Raw genomic sequence first — 19,180 nt, 5'->3', positions numbered from 1 at the left:
GTTATTCACTCTTTCCAATTAATTATCCTATTAATGTTCTATTAGATGCCCTTTTTTTAAGTTTCTGGATTAAAATTTCATTTTTTGGCATAAACTGAAAATTCCATACAAGAAGTTTATAGATTATTAAATCACTCAACTTCACTCAAAGTCTACATCTTGAAAAAAAAAACAAAAAAACAAGAAAATGAATCTCACACTGTGTATTTATTATAAGCTGTTCAGTAAATATTCTGTTTTCATTTAACAGGGCATTTCATTTGAAGACTTTAAACAGTTTTGTCATTTCCTGAACAACCTAGATGATTTTACTATTGCTATGAAGATGTATACCTACGCAGAACAATCAGTCTCTAAAGGTTTGTTAACAGACTGAAAAAAATGTATGTTCAGGCCTGGGCTCCACAGAATTTCAATATTTGAGTTTGAAAATATTTTTAACTTTCACGGTAACTCCAATAAAACTCTCAGGATCTGATGATGTCACAAATAGTTCAGAATATTCTTAGACATAATTAGTTTTCCAAGTTTCGTGGCACTGGTGCCTGTACTGTCCTGTTAATTAAAACCTTTAAAATACTTGTGTCAAAGATTATTTTTATGTGCTGTGGTAACTCTTGAGTAAATTCTGTTGATTTAATACTGTCACAAACTGTTGATGTTGAAAGTCAAGTTATGTCTTAAGTCTCATTTCAAGCTTTACTGGTCATTTGAATAAAAAGATGTGAATGATTTTTCACATTGATGTCTTATATATCAGTAATAGCAGTTCATTCATTAGTGTCCTTATGCATGGCAGTCAATTCAGGTTTAGAACTTGGGCTAAAATAACTTTAGTAGTCCCATTTCAATGGTTTCAACTCTATTTCTTAGATACAGTTTTATAAAATGAGATTTATCAATTCATCAATTTTATCAGTCAGGGTTCAGTTTTTATGAAGCACCTAAATTTGGGATTTTTCATGAAACTATGAAAAATAATATCCTCATATTATTGATGTCAGTGATCTTTTGTGCTGTAACATAGTATGTCACAAGATCCAATATTTTTGACACGTTCAAGTTTCAACTGTGGCAAAGGATTGAAGAATAAAGATAATATGTAAATTGTTATTTTATAGAATTGATATCACTTCCATTGTGGGAAATGTTTATTGTTTAAATATAAATTATATCTCTCTCTGTAACTTAAAAGTTTTCTGAAAAAACTTTCTTAAGGGTTTTTGGGGCTTTAAAATTCCTAATTGGTTATGGATATAACCCCTAAAATAAATACCATTGTGTTATGAAACTTTTTGTTTCAATTACAAAGAGATCCATACACTTAAATTATGTAATGCATGTTTTTGTCCCTTTTGTGTATTTTATATTAATGCAAATAATTCTCCTATAATTACACTATGGAAAAATATGATAATCATTTTCAGAGGATTTCCAGAGAGCTGTAATGGTGTGTACTGGACAAACTCTTAGCCCACATTTAGTTAATACTGTGTTCCAGATCTTTGACTCAGATGGAGATGGACATTTAAGTCATAGAGAGTTTATATCAATCATGAAGGACAGATTACACAGAGGATCTAGAGTAAGTTTTTATCTCCCCTTTTAATTTTGTTACCTCCCTTTGTACTGTATCCTCATTAAAAGGTATTAATTTATAAGGTTCATTATGTAAAAAAAAAGTACAATTCATTATGAACTTGAGAAAAAAAATGGTGAATTGTTAAAAAACTGGGACTGATTGCCAAGCTGATCATTCTCCATTAAGAATTGTTAAATGTAAAGAGAAAAATTTTAAGAGGCAATTATGGATTTTATTCTGTATATCATAGTAAGAATGTAAAATGAAATTTTGATGGATAACTTGATTTCAGCAACATATTGCATGCCTGTTCTTTGGATTTGATGACATGGAATATAACATAAAACAATATTACCATAAAGCTGGTTATTTTGGAAAGCAGTACATTAAGTACTTTAGTCTAGAATCAATATTTTGTGGAATTTATTTTTTGTGTTTTCAGGCAAACCGCTAGAATATGCCAAAATTAGAAAATCTTTACCACAAAACTAATTTCACTAAAATATTGAATGTATATTTCTTCCCCCGCATGTTTTAATCATGTGTTCATTTTTATATTAGAGATACAAGGTAAGCTACAAATCTGTTCGGCTGTCATTTAGTTCTCATGAAAACTTGTCACTCAGACCAAATCTATAATCACCTACAATGTGTATATACACTATAAAACTTTGTTCACGCTTATGTCAAATTTGTCATCAGTGACTCAAGATTTTGTAGTGTTATTTTGATCATCTCATTGGGCAGATAAGGTCATTTTAGTAATAAATATCTGCACTTTCAGCCACTGATGTCATTCCTGAGATAAGCAATTAAAAACTTAACAAAAATTGGTTTTTATGGAAATAGATTTAAACCAAGGCAGTATAATGATCGAAGTTCCTTGGTGTATATGCACATGTATTTTTTGTTGCTTTTAACATCTCAGAATGAGGCAGAATTTTAATCATTTAGTTAATGCATTTTATGTTCATGTATATATAATCTTGAGGTGAATAGTGAATTTTGAACGAGAAACAGATTGTTTCTTTATCATAGCATTGTGTTCAATCAGAGCAGTGAATAATGCAATACAGTCATTTACTCAATAAACCAATTTGGAAATATAAATTGTGTTCAGATGTCGGGTACTAGTAGTTAATGTGTATGCATGCTTACTTTTCAACCAATGGTACAGTCATGAATATAACACAGCACATAATACAGGTTTTTATATGACCACAAACAAAATTTTGGTCATATATTGGTTTGGCACTGTTGTTGTCGTCGGTAGACACTTGGCTTTTGTGCCAAAAGTTGAATATTAGTTGGATGATATTTATAAAATTTAATAAGAAGGTTTCAAACCACAAAAGGAAATTTGGTAGTGATTTTGGGGATAATAGCCCCCAACTGTTTTAGAATTAGGTACCAAAGAGGGGCCTAAACAATAGTATTCAGCTGTAAAACTCCAGTAAAAGCATAGGAATGTCAGTGATATTGTGTCTCAATATTCTACACCACAATGGTCAGACTCAGATTGATTTTTAGGGTAAAGATTTTTAACTTTTCACAAATTATGGGCCAAAAAGGGGTCCAGAAAACATGCATTTTCTGGGTGTCAAGACAAGAACTTGGTTATTTTAAGTCCAATTTTGATCATTTTTTCATCGCATTCCTTGTCAAAATCCTTACCTGGATTTTTCAATCAGTCAGATTTTAGATATCGCTTATGGATTTTGGTTATAAGGAGTCAAATGGGCCACACTCCCAATAATCAATTTTTTTTATTTTTCCGATTTTGAAAATTTCAGATTTTGTGCTATATTGTGTCCAATCCAGTTGTTGTGTCCACATAAATTGTTAGTCCCTATGCTTGAGTGTGTCGTAAACTAATATTGTGTCCACATTTGACCCAACTGTTCAGGGTTTGACCACTAGGGTCGTATCATGCTGTGCTTGGCAAAGATCTTTAATGGATTAGAGATGGCATAATCGAAGACAAGCAGTTTTTGATGTGGAATTTGTGAAAACTCATGTTTTCATGTAAACAAAACTATTTTTCCCAATTTCACAGGCATATACCCAGCATGCCTTTCAACTGATCTGCTCTCAGTTATATTAGTTCCCATTGGGCACTTTATGCATGCATGCACATCAACAATGGGGTCCTTAATTCACATCATGCTTGTGGACACATGAACACACTTATCAAAAGAATGCAGCACTGTATTAAGACATTTTTACAGTGGGCCTTTCAAAGAAGTGTAGCTGAATTTAAGGTCTATAACTGCTCTACACAATTCAAAATGAAAAAGGAAATGCCGTTTAATTTCATGACAATATTTTTAGAAAAAAATTCCATTGATGTTACAAGTTTTCATTAATATTTGTATGCTGTATCCCAAGATTTAAAAAAGTAATCTTTTATTTTTAACTTCCAGAAAATTTTATATCTGGACTCATGTATTTATTTTGATAGTTAGACATTTCTTTATGTACTAGTATTCTGTACTTTCTAGGTATAGGAGGTTTTTTGTTTAGATCTTAGTCTTTGATATATTTTGAGTTCCAGATAATATAATACATGCACAATAAACCAGTAACTTATAAAGCATCTTGAGTATTCTGTACATATTATACACCATGGTGCTATTGTATAAAAACAGCGGATGATGTGGTCAGATTGGACATAATTTTAACTCCGTAATTATTGTGATATATTCTGTTTAACCTTTTGACTCCTAGATATTCTTGTGTTGTGATGGTTATGTGAAGTATTTTTTGTGAAACTTTCTCCACTGACCTTTTTCTCAAAAAAAAAATTTCACAAAATTAATCAGTATATTACATGAAGAAGACAATCTCCTATGACGGAACCTTTCTGTCTGTGAATGACAATAAAGAAAGTTACTGGTAACTTTCTTTGTTGTCATTTCACAGACAGAAAGCTTCTGTCATAGGAGATTGTCTTCTTCTTCATATGACACATTGATTAATTTTGTAAGATTTGGTTTTGTGTATATATATGTGTGTAATATTTAGATGTGTTATGATAAGTAACAATTGTTCTAGGAACATAATCAGTGGTGTAGCTTGCATGTAAGTTCAAACATACACATAATTTGAACAAAAAACATCAAAAAAGATTACTGTAAACATATTAATTTTTGCGGAATCTGTCAGATGAACATATTCAAGGCTATGGAATTTCACAGTATAAAATAACGATAAGCGTTGTAGAGGGTTAAAAATCAATATTGTGGGTGTTATTTTTTAGATCACTTGGCCAAGGGCAATGTGAGCTATTGCCATCACTTGGCATCCGTTGTCATCGTCGTCCGTAGTCAGTCTTGTCCTTAATTAACAACTTTTCAAAAATTTTCTTCTCTGACACTACAGGACCAATTTGAATCAAACTGGATATGAATGTTCCTTGTGGTATCTTGCATAAGAACAGAGGGAGGGAATTATGATCCGTTGAAACATGGCCGCTGTTATTGAAATTAGAACATAGGGTTCTCATATATCTCCAAAACCATTAGGTTTAGCCAAATTCTTACAAAGTGTTCAGCATGATATCAAATATATATTTTAATCTGTTAAGCCATGTTGGAGTTTAGCCTAATTTTTTCGATTGCTGAAATGATCCTTATTATAAGGCCTACAAAAGTATCCAAGGGATCAAAGTTGTCAGAAACTCCATGTAAGAGTTATTGCCCTTGAATATGTTGATGTGATAAGGTGTTTCCACATACCAGATAGATGTCTTTAGTGATTTTCCCTCTATTATTCTTAGAAACACAACACAATAACACATTTTTAATTCTCATGCTTTCTGTCTGTGTGTCCTCGTAGATTGTTACCATACACCATGTAGACTAGTAGATACCATTATACATGTAACAGTTATTTTATCCATTTTATACCATTCATACTAGTAGCAGTTCTGCACAAGGATTTCTCATTTTGTGTTGTTTTAGTGAGTTTAAAATAATGTCATCATGTATTGACCTTTGAACATGTCTATTTTCAGTCCCACCTAATGCATACACAGGACAAGTGGTCAGCTTTCAAGACTTGTGTGAAGAACGAGATGAAATCTTACTGAGCTGTGATATAACATTGAGACTAACTGGCATTCGATGTATGGCATACTTCCCTTCACTGAGAACCTTAGAGTTCTTTTTGATGTATGTGGAGACTTTTCAGAGAGTTTTATCAATATTTTTGCAAACCACATAATTGAGAATGGAGCTGGGAACCTTTTTGTGGAGTAAATAGTTAACAAAAATACTGAGAGATGGAGTATTATCTGTGAAAAAGTTTGAAATGTTGCCAGCTTCCATGAAAAGTCCCATTGACTAACTTCAGCGAAATATATATTTACCTAACGAAGATCAAAATAAGGGTACTTGTGAACTTTTAGGAGTATTATAATAATTCTCATATAATGTTGGAGGAATATTCAGTTTCCATATTGAATAAGAAAGAACTAGTGTTACAGCTTTCTTTTTCGATTTGCATGTTTTATTTTCAAAATAGGTGGTCAATTCCCTGAAAAAAAGTAAAGAGTTATTTTATATACTGTATGCGATCAAAATTTTCCTGCAGAATAATTAAATGTTTTTAACCATATTCTTTACTGTGAAGTTGATAGACCAGTATCAGCTTTTGTAGGTGTTAAAATTTCATTGGTTCATTGGAAATTTTTCATTGGATTTTGAATTTTTGGCTTGACTGTACCATGACAACACTACCCCAGAAAAAGTAGCTCTCAGCAATAGAAGACCATCTACTATAAGAAAGCTGATATGTGATTCCCAGTTCTAGTGAGAAACAGTCATAATATGTATTTACACCTTATCAATACCATACAGGTTCTAAGGTCCAAGTATGCTCAGTCATTAACAATGTGTTGGTTCTAGTTTTATAAAAATCTATAATTTAACTTGACTATAGATTCTTTATGAAACCTGGACTAGTAGAACTATTTAGGAAGAAAGAAATGTTTTATTTTATTTAAAAGTTTAGGTCATTCTTATTTTGTCTGTTTTTTTGCTCTCATTCTTTGACAGTGTTTTCTGTGTAGTTGGAGGGTGTATGTTTTTTGAAGTATCAAAATATATATTGTGAGTTAGATACAAATGTCTGCAAGTTCAAATTAATTTATATGTTTCAATACCCATTTTTTACAAAAGTCCATTAAGTTCAGAAATTTTTAGTGTTTTTGTTTTGTTTTTTTTGTTTTTTTTTTTTATTAAAGCAAGGACTTTGATGTATTTACAATATGTAATACTAGCAGTCATTTTATCATTACAAAAAAATAGGTCTTGTTCTCTATCAATAAAAAAACATTTTTCGTGGTATTAAAGAACTAAGATAATTTTGGTCAGCATTAAAAATACATGTATGATGTTGTTCCCCAGAAACATGTATTTTTCCTATCTAGAGTGCTGTATTTCTAATGCATGTTTCTAAAGGAGAGTTATATTTTGTTTATTTACATACTGTCATATTTCTTGTTTTTTCTTTTCTCATACATTTTATAATGTTATTTTATTATAGAATTAAAAATGATTAGATAAGTATTATTTGTTTACTTGCTGCATTTGATACAAAGAAAAAACAATGTAGTAGGATCAATTAAGTGATTTTTATTTTCATCAATTGACTAACTTTTTAACTTGAACCATGGTAATCCATGATATCATGTATCCAGCCAATATGTTCAGCAATCTGGGTATAGATAGATGGAAAGTTACCACACTCAATGTCTCCCCAGGAAGATGCCCCTGCCAATACATACCCATCAGTTCCCAGACATACCACTGGCCCTCCGCTGTCACCCTATAATTATTAATAGTCATGGAGAGCTTTAAAAAATATAAGAAAAGTCTGTACTCATGCTTCAAGGGTCGACCTCGGCTGTTGTATCAAACATTTATTTAAATATTTCACCCAAAGGCAATCTTATCTATCACACTAACCACTTTTGTTGTTGAATTTTGTAAGAGCACAATTCTCAAATCAGCTATTTGGTCTAAACCAAGGCTCAGTAGTGGCACTTACTATGTAACTATAAAATCTCAATGAATGGACCCTTACAGATGTGGTATGCATGCATATATTATGTATTTTTTTAGTAGGTATTGTTTTTTTTTTACAGTCCTGACTATCCTTACAGGGATTCTGTTGGTGTCTGCTGTTTATAGTAGACCAACAAATAGAGGTGACTGAGCCAAGCGTTCAGGATACTTGACCGAACCTAACTGAAGAACTCGGTCAGAGTATGTCCTACTAGCGGGGTGGACTGCTGTGATATAGCTCTGACCTTTTCCCAGACCCCACGTGGGTATAAGAGCATTTCCCCCATTCTAACCATCTTGGAGGCACACGACTGAATATGTAAATAAGTTTTTTTTCAGCTAACCTGACATGGTGTAGTTGACCACGAGAAGACACAAAGACTGCCATAATATACATAACTCCCCCATGTGTTCCTGCAGACATCTATACCTATGATGTTCACATCTCCTTCCTGTAGAACTTGGCCAGTCCCTGAATAACAAGCACACTTAAAAATTTTCCTTTAATGAAATGTGCAGCAACTTGCACATAGTACATTTTGTTTTAACCTAGGTTTTTTGTTTTAATCTAGGTTTTTCTGTCGGTCTGTGCTCGGACGTTAAACCCCAACAAACAAACAAACTGTCGGTCTGTTCTTTTCTATACGACCGGAAACAAAAGACGTATAATGGTATGGCGTCGTTGTCTTCGTCCGAAGACACTTGGTTTAAGTGTAACAACTTGAATATTAATTAGTTATCTTTAAAAAACAACACTTAACAACTAAGTTTCAAACCATAAAAAGAAGTCATGTCACTAATTTACATATCATTTAGTGTCAAATTGGTTGGCAAATAAACAACAAAATAAACAATTGACAATTTCATGATTAGAATCCCAATTTTCAAAACTTTATAACTTTGTTGTTTTATATCCAATTTTGGTTCTGTAAAATGTTTCATTTAGATAAAATAATTCATATTATATACGTGAATTTATAACTCTTTTAATCCTAAAATAAATTTGAATTGATATTTATATGTAAACCTCTATTTTTGTATAAAATTATAATTAAAATCTTATGTACATATAGTCAAATTACTGAATATTTATTTAAAAATTCCATGGATAAAACGAATTTTATTTGAATTTTATTTGCAATGTTGGGAACCAAAAGAATTTTTCAATTAACTTTAAAAATGAAAAAGTTATGATGATTTAAAGTTGATGCCCCAATGCCACTCGATGCATTTTTTTGCCAAAACCAAATCACAGGTAAGTGATGACATCTATACCGAACTGGTCAGACTGGTACTGATTTTGGGGGTTAAGATTTGATCATTTTATAAACAAGTGGCCAGAAGCATGCGTTTCCTGATGTCCAGACAATAACTTTACTACAAGTGAATGGATCGCTTTGAAATTGTTCTACAAGATGCCATACCACCAAAAAGAAGGCTTGGGTCGATTTTGGGGTTAAGAACTTTATTGGAATTAGCGACCAAAAAGGAATCTGAAACAAGCATTTTTACTATGTTTAGACAATAAATTGTGTTAGAATGAATGGATCTACTGTAAACTTTACTACAAGTTGCCCTATCACTAAAGGAAGGCGCACTGGGATTGATTTTGGGGTGATGTTTTGAGCCAAGTAAGAATAAGGGACTAGAAGCAAGTTTTATTTTTTATTTTTGGAGGATAATTTAGTAAAAGGGAATTAATGGCTGTGAAATGGTGCCCCAAGTGGCATACACCGAAAGGATTTTGTTGCGTTTGTATATATATGATATACTTACTAGAAGTTCTTCCCCATCCAATTATTTTACATATCTGGCCCTCAAATCCTATACAAGAGTTCGGCAGGTCAATTGTATGGACATAACTGTTTAGAATAGCCGGTTGTTCTAGCTCTAACAGAGTCAGGTCATATGGTAGGTAAAATGAGTGTTCAGGGCGCTGAAGGTTGTAGAAAGGGCTCTGAAATGCAAAGCACTATGTTTTGGCAGTATTCAATTGCTTTTCTGTCGTGGGAGTATCTGTCAGTCGGGGCAATAAGGTTAGAGTACTATTAAGGTACCACAAGTGACATACTCTAACATGTTATTAAGGAATCAAGCCATAATCGACAAATGGTGTACCAAAATAGTTCTTTTTTTATTGTATATTGGGTTGGAAAATGCTACACCATTGTGTGTTTTAATATTTACAAATAGGGAAACGATGTTTGAAATAACTTTTTATTGCACAAAGAACAATTAGCTGAGGTCTTTATTGCACGAAACAACAGAAAAGTTTTGAAAGAGGGGTATTGTTGTACATGGTTGCTGGTTTTTAGGAGGGGGCTACTATTTAAAATGATGATCACAATAAGATATGTAAAAATTTTGATATTTTTGAGTGCTGGAAGAGTTGAACAATTTAACCACTGTGCAGGGACTATATTTTTTAGTGTTGGAAGAATTGAACAATTTAACCGATGTGCAAGGATGATATTTTTGAGTGTTGGAAGAGTTGAACAACTTAACCACTGTGTAGAGATTTTATATTACACTTCATGTGTGTAGCTAGTTTGATTGTGGTATAGTTATTGTTAAATTCAAGTTATGAGTTAGGAATTTTCCCGAATTTAAATCCCTATGATATCTTGCTGATAAATAGGGTCATTCGTACGTCATGTATTTTGGTAACGTTGATAATCTGTTCTGAGTAATCTGCCATTCCGATCGTGTGATCACCCAACACCACACGTAATGACCCAGCACTGAAAAAGGAAGAAATAGTAGATACCTTCACTTCTTCTAATAAATAAACTTTTTTGGGGGAAAATGACACTATTAACGGATGTTATCTAACTGCGTACTTTATTTTGTGCGGTTGCTAGGTACCAATAGTCATCATACGATCTTGAAAAGGCTTATGAGATAACAAACAATAATATCAACAGAAATCATATGTTATATGTTAAATATGGTAAACAGAAAACTAATACGCATAATAACCATACTGATAAGAGCGTATAGCAAGCATTGTTACACTTAGTGCAGTAATTGTCAGTTGTTTCATTGCATTAAAATCTATTCGCACCAGATGCCTTTTGTTAAACCAGACTCACTTTAGGCCTTCGGTACAATGAGCAGCAGATATTACCCATTTCTGTGCAATCAGTGCTCCGCCACAGAAATGGTAACCATCATGATACTGTAAAGATGCCATGAAGGGCCATTGGTGGGGTACTGATGTCTGCCCTCCTATAATCCTGGTCCCAAGTTTACGCTCATTCTGTTTCGCCGGCCTTTGACACTCAGCTGATGATACTAAAATGCATCATATTGATTCAATACATATTTTTTGTTGTAAATGTACAAGCATTTAAATTGTATCTGTAACTTCGAAACAGATTTCATGACACCAAGTTTATAAATCTAAACCGGTCCAAAGTATTCCACAAGACAGATATTTTACAATAGTATGCCCAGGACATTTCTAACATTGGAAACTATTGTGTTGACAACAAACATTCTTATAATGACGATATTGAGTAAACAACAAATATTCTTACCCAGTAGGAGAAAAACGCAGATGCAACAATAATTAAACATATTGATTTCACCTGGAACCGAGCATTTACGAGGAAAGGTACCATAACACGATTCCTTATCAAGACGTTGTTTTATTTATAGTCGTATATAATATACAATAATCCTGTATGTACCAAGATCATGGTTAGAGTGAATATTTACCGAAAGGAAGCATAAATATGGGGTATTCATTTGACTTGCAACAGTAACACAAATATCTTTGATTTCATAAAAAAAAATGCTCTTATTGCACTCTTCTCAGAAGATTGCCTATGCCCTTCCAGCAAAGTCGCAGACTTGTAGATTTTCATGTTGCACTGCTGTAACAACATGTGGTAATTGGTTCTCTGCCACATGGCTGTAACAGTTTGTGGAATAGTTCTCAGTAGATTTTTTTGTCATTTCACTAGACTGTCAGAGTTATGGCGAGTAGTTTGTCTATACCACACCACTGGGTTGTCCTAATCTGTGGTCATAATTGAAACCTAAGTAGGCTGACATGCTACATGGCTGTCAGAACCTGTGGGAGTAGTTTTGATCTCATTTCTGCCACTGGGCTGAAACAGTCTGTGGAATAGTTCTCAGTGGACCACCAACCTGGTAGGCTATACTGGGCTATAATCATATTGTGTGGGAACAGTTGAGATTTCAGGAAGTTTTTCCTATATTTCCATGATTGGCACAGCCTGTGGAAATAGTTGCGATCTTAGTAGGTTGTCCTTGTCATTCCGCAATTGCGCCAATCGATAGATCCGTTCATACCTCAGTTGGGTGTCTCAGTCATCCATGAATTGCCAGAGTATCTCGGTCATTTAAGGATTGTCACAAACTTTCGAAATATACTAGAGATCAGTAGGTTGTCTCTGTCAAGCTATTTGCCTGTCACAGCCTGCGAAAATAGTTCTCGGAAGAATGGTTCTGTCATGCTACTGTGCTGTTATATTTTGTAGGAATGGATTATATCTTAGTAGACTGTCTCTTTCATTCCAGAATTGTCAAAATATGTGTAAATAGTTGAGACGTTAGTAGGCTGTCCCAGTACTTCCAGCATTGTCACAGCAAGTTAACTCAGTCTGTTGTCTTAGTCAAGTCACTGGGCTGTCACAGTGTGTAGGAATAGTTGACACCCCAGTACCCTGTAGGTTGTCTCAGGCTTGTCACTGTTATGTCACAGTTAATTGTAAAAGGTGATATCTCGATTTCTGGTCTTTGCAATTCTAGGATTATCAGCGTCTAATGAAACTGTTGAGATCTCAGTAAGTTGTCCCTGTCATTCTGGAATTATCAAAGTTCGTGGAAATATTTTAGATCTCAGTAGTTGACCCTGTCACTCCAGGATCATTACACTTTGTTCGATCTTGTTATGATGTTTCCGTCATGTCATTAAGCTGTCAGAGTCCGTGAGATTACTTGCAATCTCAGAATTTAGTCAGATGGTTGACTATGTCACGCCTCTGCGGTGTCATACATTGTAGGAATGGGCTGTCCCAGTCATTCTATGATTACCACAATCTGGGAAAATAAATAAGATCTCAGTAGGTTACCTCAGTCATTCATTTGCACGGATATTCTCTTTAAGAGCTTTCCGTTCGGATGGTGCAGTCTTATACTTTGATCAGACTTTTCAATTAAGTTGCACTGAAAATGATACTCGTGTAAAATGGGGATGGTAGTATAGTGAAATTTGATGAAATGATTTAGGAGTAAAGATAACAATTTTTTATTATAGTTACATAAATAAAGCGCTTCGCATAATGCAGCTTAACACAACCTCAGTGATCGATTCCTGAACAGTTGAGACAAATTTGGCAAGTAGTTAAGAGCACATCATAATAATTTGACCAGACGTGCGGAACCCCATAACAAATCCCAGTCTTCCTTTAGTGGTACGACACCTTGTAGTACTATTTCATTAAGATACATATGCTTATGTTTGAAGTGATACTTGAATTGCACAGTTTAATTTAATTAAATGCAAGTTTCTGGTCCTTTTTGGGCCACTCATTCTTATATTGGGCATTTCACATTCCCCAAAATCAATCCCAATCTTTTAGCAGGACCGTAACTACCACTGAGGTAAAGGATGCCGGCAACTGCCTCCCTTTTCAGTAAAAGGTAACTATGAAAATGTAATATTGACTTTAAAAGTTGAATGCGTTGTCAACAAATACATTATAAGTTATGAAATGCAATTCATTTACATGATTCCGTTTTTTTTCTTTTCAGGCTGTGTCGCGGACATTTTATACCGCTCCTAAATTTCTAGTAATTTCTGGACCATGCTTATGTTGCTACAGATAAGACAACTACAAAAGCCTTATCATGAACATTATGGTGTATACATCTGACTACATCATGAAAACTGATTTGTTTGCCATGTCTTTCTTCCTTCACTTTTCCGTCTATCCCAGACAGGATATTTTGGTAAGCAACTCGGTGGGTGAATCTAGAAATGCAAAAAACGCTTACCCTACCAGTGCACCTGGTTCATACTCCCAGTTTTCACTGGAGTTCGGGTTTCTCACTTACACTGGTATGTTTATATATGGAACGCCTAAACTGTCTGATGAGATACACATTTGTCTACGTGTTGTCAATTTCATATTACTTGCTGTGGTTTTATAATTACATGTGATCATTTTGTATTTATGTTATGTAGGAACATCTTTACATTATGTCGTTTGTCTTTACGTTCTGCCATTTCGTCTTTACGTTCTTTCATTTCGTCTTTACGTTCTGTACTTTTGTCTTTACGTTCTGTCGTTTTATGATTACGTTATGTCAACATGTATTTACGTTATGTTTGTAACGTCCGAGCAGCAATATTTCAGCTATATTCAGACTATGAACATGAAATTGATGATAAAATGAACGTGAAATGATGAAATGAAAAAGGGGTGGGACACAAGGACAATGGGGTCGACAAATTATGATTGCCACTGGAAATGGGGAGAGGTGGGTAGGGTCTGGCATTTTAGCCTCCTGTGGCGGAGCCCTATGGTTCCTACTCCGGGAGAATACCACAGTAGGGTTCTTTAACGTGCGAGGAACGTGGCATCTTTCCCAAAACGGTGCACCACTATGGTTTGCGGTCAGGTTTTCCGTATTATAGCCTGACAACCCCAGCATGCAACAGGGGTACCCCATTCCACCACCTGGGGCACACATCCCAGTTGCTCTGTGGGCAGAGCGCCCTAGCCCCCGGCTAGGGTTCTGAGCACTATTTAGTCGCCTTTTACGACAAGCTTAGCGCTGCTGTAGGCCTATTCTTTAAACACCCGGACCTGCACGGGGCATTTACGTTATGTGGATTTATCTTTACGTGTTATGTGGATTTATCTTTAAGTGCAGTGGTTTTCTTATAACGTGAGGTCGTTTCATCTTAACGTTATGTCGATCTCTAAATACTTTATGTGCATTTTCTTTTCTTTACTGCTTAACGTGCAGTTATTTCTTCTTTAAGTGATGTGGACAAAAATTTCATGATGACGTGTGACCCCGGAACTTTTCGATACAGTGTAACTTCAAATCAGTCCGTAAAAAGCAAAATAGACGTCACAACGCCGATTAGAAAAATGCTGAACGAAATATACTTGGGTAGTCTATCCAGTCACCCTAGAGTGTTTATTCTATAGTAAAAATAGCTAATTTGTTATTTACGTTCAATATTATCACAATTGATACACCTGGGACTCTGTTGATGACTTGTGGCGATTTTCGTAGTTCGATTTTTTATAGGGTTACAATTACTATAAAATCGTAAAAAGTAGAATTTACAGAATTTCAGAATTTCTTCTATATCACCCGTTATTATCTTTTTTCAGAATACCGTAGTTTAAACAAGCTTTTGTGTGATACAGTAGATTTGTATAGTGTCTAAGCTTTCAAATCGGCCAGGTAATTAATATTTGAACTTTTCCAAGTAAAGTTGGTGCAAAAATTACCACCCCTACCCATGAAAAAATACCTCAACATGAACCAAAATGTTAATTTTTAACATATAAACGACGTATACTGGGCATGTTGCGGGCGATTGCTTTTATTATCGATGCATACAACATATTTGCTAATTTCAACAGCGTAGGCGACAATAATTCATAAAGAAATCCAAACGCCTGAATTGATCAGATATATTGAGTAAATCATTATCTTAATTATGAATGCCTAAAATATGAGTTTCACAGTGTCGGTATGCTGTGAATGAAAATATGTTTGATACTGAGACCAGTTTTCTAGGGGTAGGGGTAATATTTCTAACATTTTTTTTTGGAAAATTCTTTCTTGAAAATTAGTTTTGGTGGTTTATTAATGTAGAAAATAAATTTAGTCACACAATAACTTGTAAGAGTCGAATTTATGCAAATTTTCGCGGGAGTCGAAATTCCCATGTTTTGGGAATTCAAAAAATATATTCCTACTACGAAAATCGCCACAAGTCATCAACAGAGTCCCAGGTGTATCAATTGTGATAATATTGAACGTAAATAACAAATAAGCTATTTTTACTGTAGAATAAATACTCTAGGGTGACTGGATAGACTACCCAAGTGTATTTCGTTCAGCATTTTTCTAATCGGCGTTTTGACGTCTATTTTGCCTTTTACGGACTGACTTGAAGTTTACACCGGATCGAAAAGTTCCGGGGTCACACGTCATCATGAAATTTTTGTCCACATCACGTCAAGAAGAAACCACACCACGTAAAGAAGAAATCACTGCAGGTAAAGAAAAGAAAATGCACATTAAGTATTTAGAGATCGACATAACGTAAAGATGAAACGACCTCACGGTATAAGAAAACCACTGCACGTAAAGATAAATCCACATGACGTAAATATATGTTGACATAACGTAATCATAAAACGACAGAACGTAAAGACAAAATTGCAGAACGTAAAGACAAAACGACATAATAAAAAGATGTTCCTACATAAGGTAAATACAAAATGATCACATGTAATTATAAAACCGCAGCAAGTAATATAAATTTGTCAACACATAAACAAATGTGTATCTCATCAGACAGTTTAGGCGTTCCATATTTGTACGTATTGTTTTGTTTTGTGTTTCTATTTCTCTTTTTTAGATGTTATCCTTGGATCATGTCCTTTTTTAATCACTGCTAAAAAACTGGTTCCCTTGATTTCCCCTTGCACTTGCATAGTAGAAACATTCTTGAATTTGTCGCAGGTGAAGACAATACGTTTCATTTTGACTGTAATAAAATAAAATATAGGTAAATACATTTTTGGGAGATGGGGAACAAAAAAAAAGAATAACTTGTGAATATATGGTGGAGATGGGGATACATAGATCTTGAACCTAACGTTAGCCTGAGCATACATTTTGCTAATTTTATGCTTTTGTTGCACTATTATTCAACCCGCAGGGATATGTCTTAAGATAAAGGAAAACTGACCCATTTCTGCAGAATACTCCGGGTTCTTGCACCACGTGTGACCGGGAGGACTGCGGAAAATAAAAGGCTTAGATCGGAACTCTTCTCCGTCTTGTTCGTTGACTAGGAATGACCACATCCTCCTGGTCAGACTTTGCCCCTACACCGCTTTTATGGTGGCTTTAATCGGCGGCCCCAAACCCTTGTCTCCCCTGAACCCAACATCAACATACGGCCATATTTAGTGGTATGTCACCTTGTGAGACATTTTCTAAGGGAGACCATTATTTTTTTTTCTGGTTCCTGTTTCAAGTCACATCCTCCAAAACCAGTCCAAGCTTTAGTTTGGTGGTATGGCACCTAGTGGTCCAATTTCAAAGGTACTTATTCACTTGAAGTTGTTATTTTCTGGACGTCAGCAATTATTCCCTGCTTCAATTTTTTACTCCAAATTCCTAAATAGCTTAATCACATCCCTCATAACCAATTTCTGCCTTCCGCTTTTGTGACATTATACCATATGGTTTAGTTTCATCAAAATGCTTCATGAGGCACAGCCTGATACGACCACAGCGGCCAAACTCTGAACAGTTGGGGCAAGTAAGAACACATCATTCAAGCTTTATATTTACAGTTTTATCATCATTTTTTTGGTGATTTTTAGATTTTTTACAAGCATACGAATTTTACCTTTTTTGGCCACCAAAGTCCTAAATGGCCCAACCACAACCATCAAATTATCCCATGTTGGGTAAACAGCATAACTAGAGGCTCTAGTGAGCCTGAATTGCTCAACTGGAGAACTTGAGATCATATGGTCATACCATTTGATCATTTACAATTTAAATGGCTTCTGGTGGCCATCTTATTTAATCAAGCAGAACAAAAATTTTATCAAATGTAAAAGTTGTCCGTATTATTATTATTGGTAGTTTTGGTCATCATTGGCTCAGTAAAAGCAGATATAGGCCAATATGTGTTTCCCGGTAGGCTTTCAATTGCAACTTTGAGTGGCTGCTGCCCCTTGCTGAGTTACCAGAGTGCATTGAGATCATTAATCCCATCAAGTTTAAAACATTGGCACATGTGGTTTCAGAGGAGTTGATCTTTGAAAATTGCCAAATCAGAAGCTTAAATGGCCCTGGTGGCCATCTTGTTTATTTAAGCAGAACCAAGATTTTATCAGATGTTAAAATTGTCCTTATTATTATTTCTGTCAATTTTAGTCACCATTGGCTCAGTAAAAGCAAAGATATAGCCCAAAAAAAATGCTGAGCCACATGGGCCAAGCAAATGGTGAATCATTTGCACAGGGCACTGAGGTCATTAACCCTATTAAGTTTCAAAACATGGACACCTGTAGTTTCAGAGAAGTTGATCATTGAAAATTGGCCAATCAGAAGTCTAATTGGCCTCCAGCAGCCATCTTGTTTAATCAAGCGAAATCAAGTGGATCTTTTGTAAAGGCTCTTGTATACATTATTCTGCCAAGAAGACCTTTTGGTAATCTCTGAAAGTATTAACCATCCTGTATTCTGGTTATATATATACGCTGGTGCATTTGCTGCATTTGTTATGTTTCACAATATCCATGCTTTTTTGTAACTTCAATGGGAAATAACTCTGAAATGAGAAGAGGTATTTAAGGCAGATTAAGTTATGCTAAAGAACATACATACATGTATAAGTTTCATTTAATTCTGTTCAGTTGTTTCTGAGGAGAAGATTTTTTAAAGAAGTGAAAAAAAAATGAAAATTAGAAATAGCTCCAACAAGGCTAAACAGATTAACACAAAATTTGACCACAGATAGATCTCATCATGCTGTATATTCCCTCCTCGCAAGTCAAAATTTGACTTAACCTCACAGTTTTGGAGATATATGCAAAAAAACTTCTGTCTGACCCCTATGTTCTATCTTTAGTAATGGAGGTCACGTTTTATGATCAATCAAAACTTCCAACAGTTCTATGCAGAATACCCTATGGAACACACTAACAAAGTTTAATTGGCCCAGTAATATCAGAGAAGATTTTTGAAAGAAGTAACATTAAAAATAGTGAAAAAAAACATGGAAAATCAATAACTCCAACATGGCTTAATAGATTAACAAGAAAACTCGACAGATCTTATCATACTGAAAGCCTTTACTCCCATGTCAGAATTTGACTATGCCTAATGGTTTTGGAAATATATGGGAAAATCTTCTGACTTACCCTTATGTTCTATTTTTAGTAGCAGGAGCCATGTTTTTCAAGAGATCAATAATCCCCCTTTGGTTCTATGCAGAATACCTTTAGAAATATTTACACCAAGTTTGGTTCTGGTAGTATCAATGGAGAAGATATTTGAAAACATAACATTAAAATTAGCAAAAAAAAAAAAACATCAGAAATGGGCAATAACTCCTGGATGGCTTAACAGATTAAGTTAACATGAAAATTTGACCACAGATTGATCTCATCATGCTGAACATTTTTAAACCTGTGTTAGAATTTGGCTCAGTATAACTGTTTTGTGATATATATGTGAAAAACTTGTGACTGACCTCTATGTTCTATTTTTAGTAACAGTG

The 19,180-nt window shown here is 34.4% G+C and overlaps 3 protein-coding genes across 11 annotated transcripts in view; 2 read left to right on the top strand and 1 right to left on the bottom strand.

Moving 5' to 3' along the window:
• Positions 1-7,149, top strand: part of LOC148604405 (calcium uptake protein 3, mitochondrial-like) — a 73,933-nt gene extending 66,784 nt beyond the window's left edge. For all 9 annotated transcript variants that reach the window (XM_088550755.1, XM_088550752.1, XM_088550751.1 and 6 more), the window contains 3 exons: positions 251-359; positions 1,428-1,585; positions 5,598-7,149. In XM_088550755.1, coding sequence (XP_088406881.1) covers positions 251-359; positions 1,428-1,585; positions 5,598-5,672 — 342 coding nt within the window. In that variant the 3' untranslated portion in view covers positions 5,673-7,149. The remainder of the gene's footprint in view (positions 1-250; positions 360-1,427; positions 1,586-5,597) is intronic.
• A 49-nt stretch (positions 7,150-7,198) lies between these two features.
• On the bottom strand, positions 7,199-11,300 carry LOC148604404 (chymotrypsinogen B-like). Its single transcript, XM_088550763.1, has 6 exons — positions 11,190-11,300; positions 10,743-10,944; positions 10,301-10,391; positions 9,427-9,607; positions 7,995-8,122; positions 7,199-7,411 (listed from the first exon to the last, which is right to left on the bottom strand). Exons 1-6 carry the CDS (start codon positions 11,227-11,229, stop codon positions 7,244-7,246), a joined length of 810 nt encoding a protein of 269 aa, XP_088406889.1. The 5' UTR covers positions 11,230-11,300; the 3' UTR covers positions 7,199-7,243.
• Positions 11,301-15,865: 4,565 nt separating this feature from the next.
• The window catches only part of LOC148604402 (vascular endothelial growth factor receptor 1-like), a 71,251-nt gene continuing 67,936 nt past the window's right edge, over positions 15,866-19,180 (top strand). Inside the window, exon 1 of the mRNA XM_088550154.1 lies at positions 15,866-15,929. Within this exon, the coding sequence (XP_088406280.1) occupies positions 15,866-15,929 (64 nt within the window). The remainder of the gene's footprint in view (positions 15,930-19,180) is intronic.

Source organism: Perna viridis, chromosome 10 (genome assembly GCF_037379345.1).
Source record: "Perna viridis isolate PV_CMFRI_1.1 ecotype Kerala chromosome 10, ASM3737934v1, whole genome shotgun sequence".
NCBI classification, from domain to species: Eukaryota; Metazoa; Mollusca; class Bivalvia; order Mytilida; family Mytilidae; genus Perna; species Perna viridis.
The sequence above is the reverse complement of the archived record's forward strand: the minus strand, read 5'-3'. Positions and strand labels throughout refer to the sequence as shown.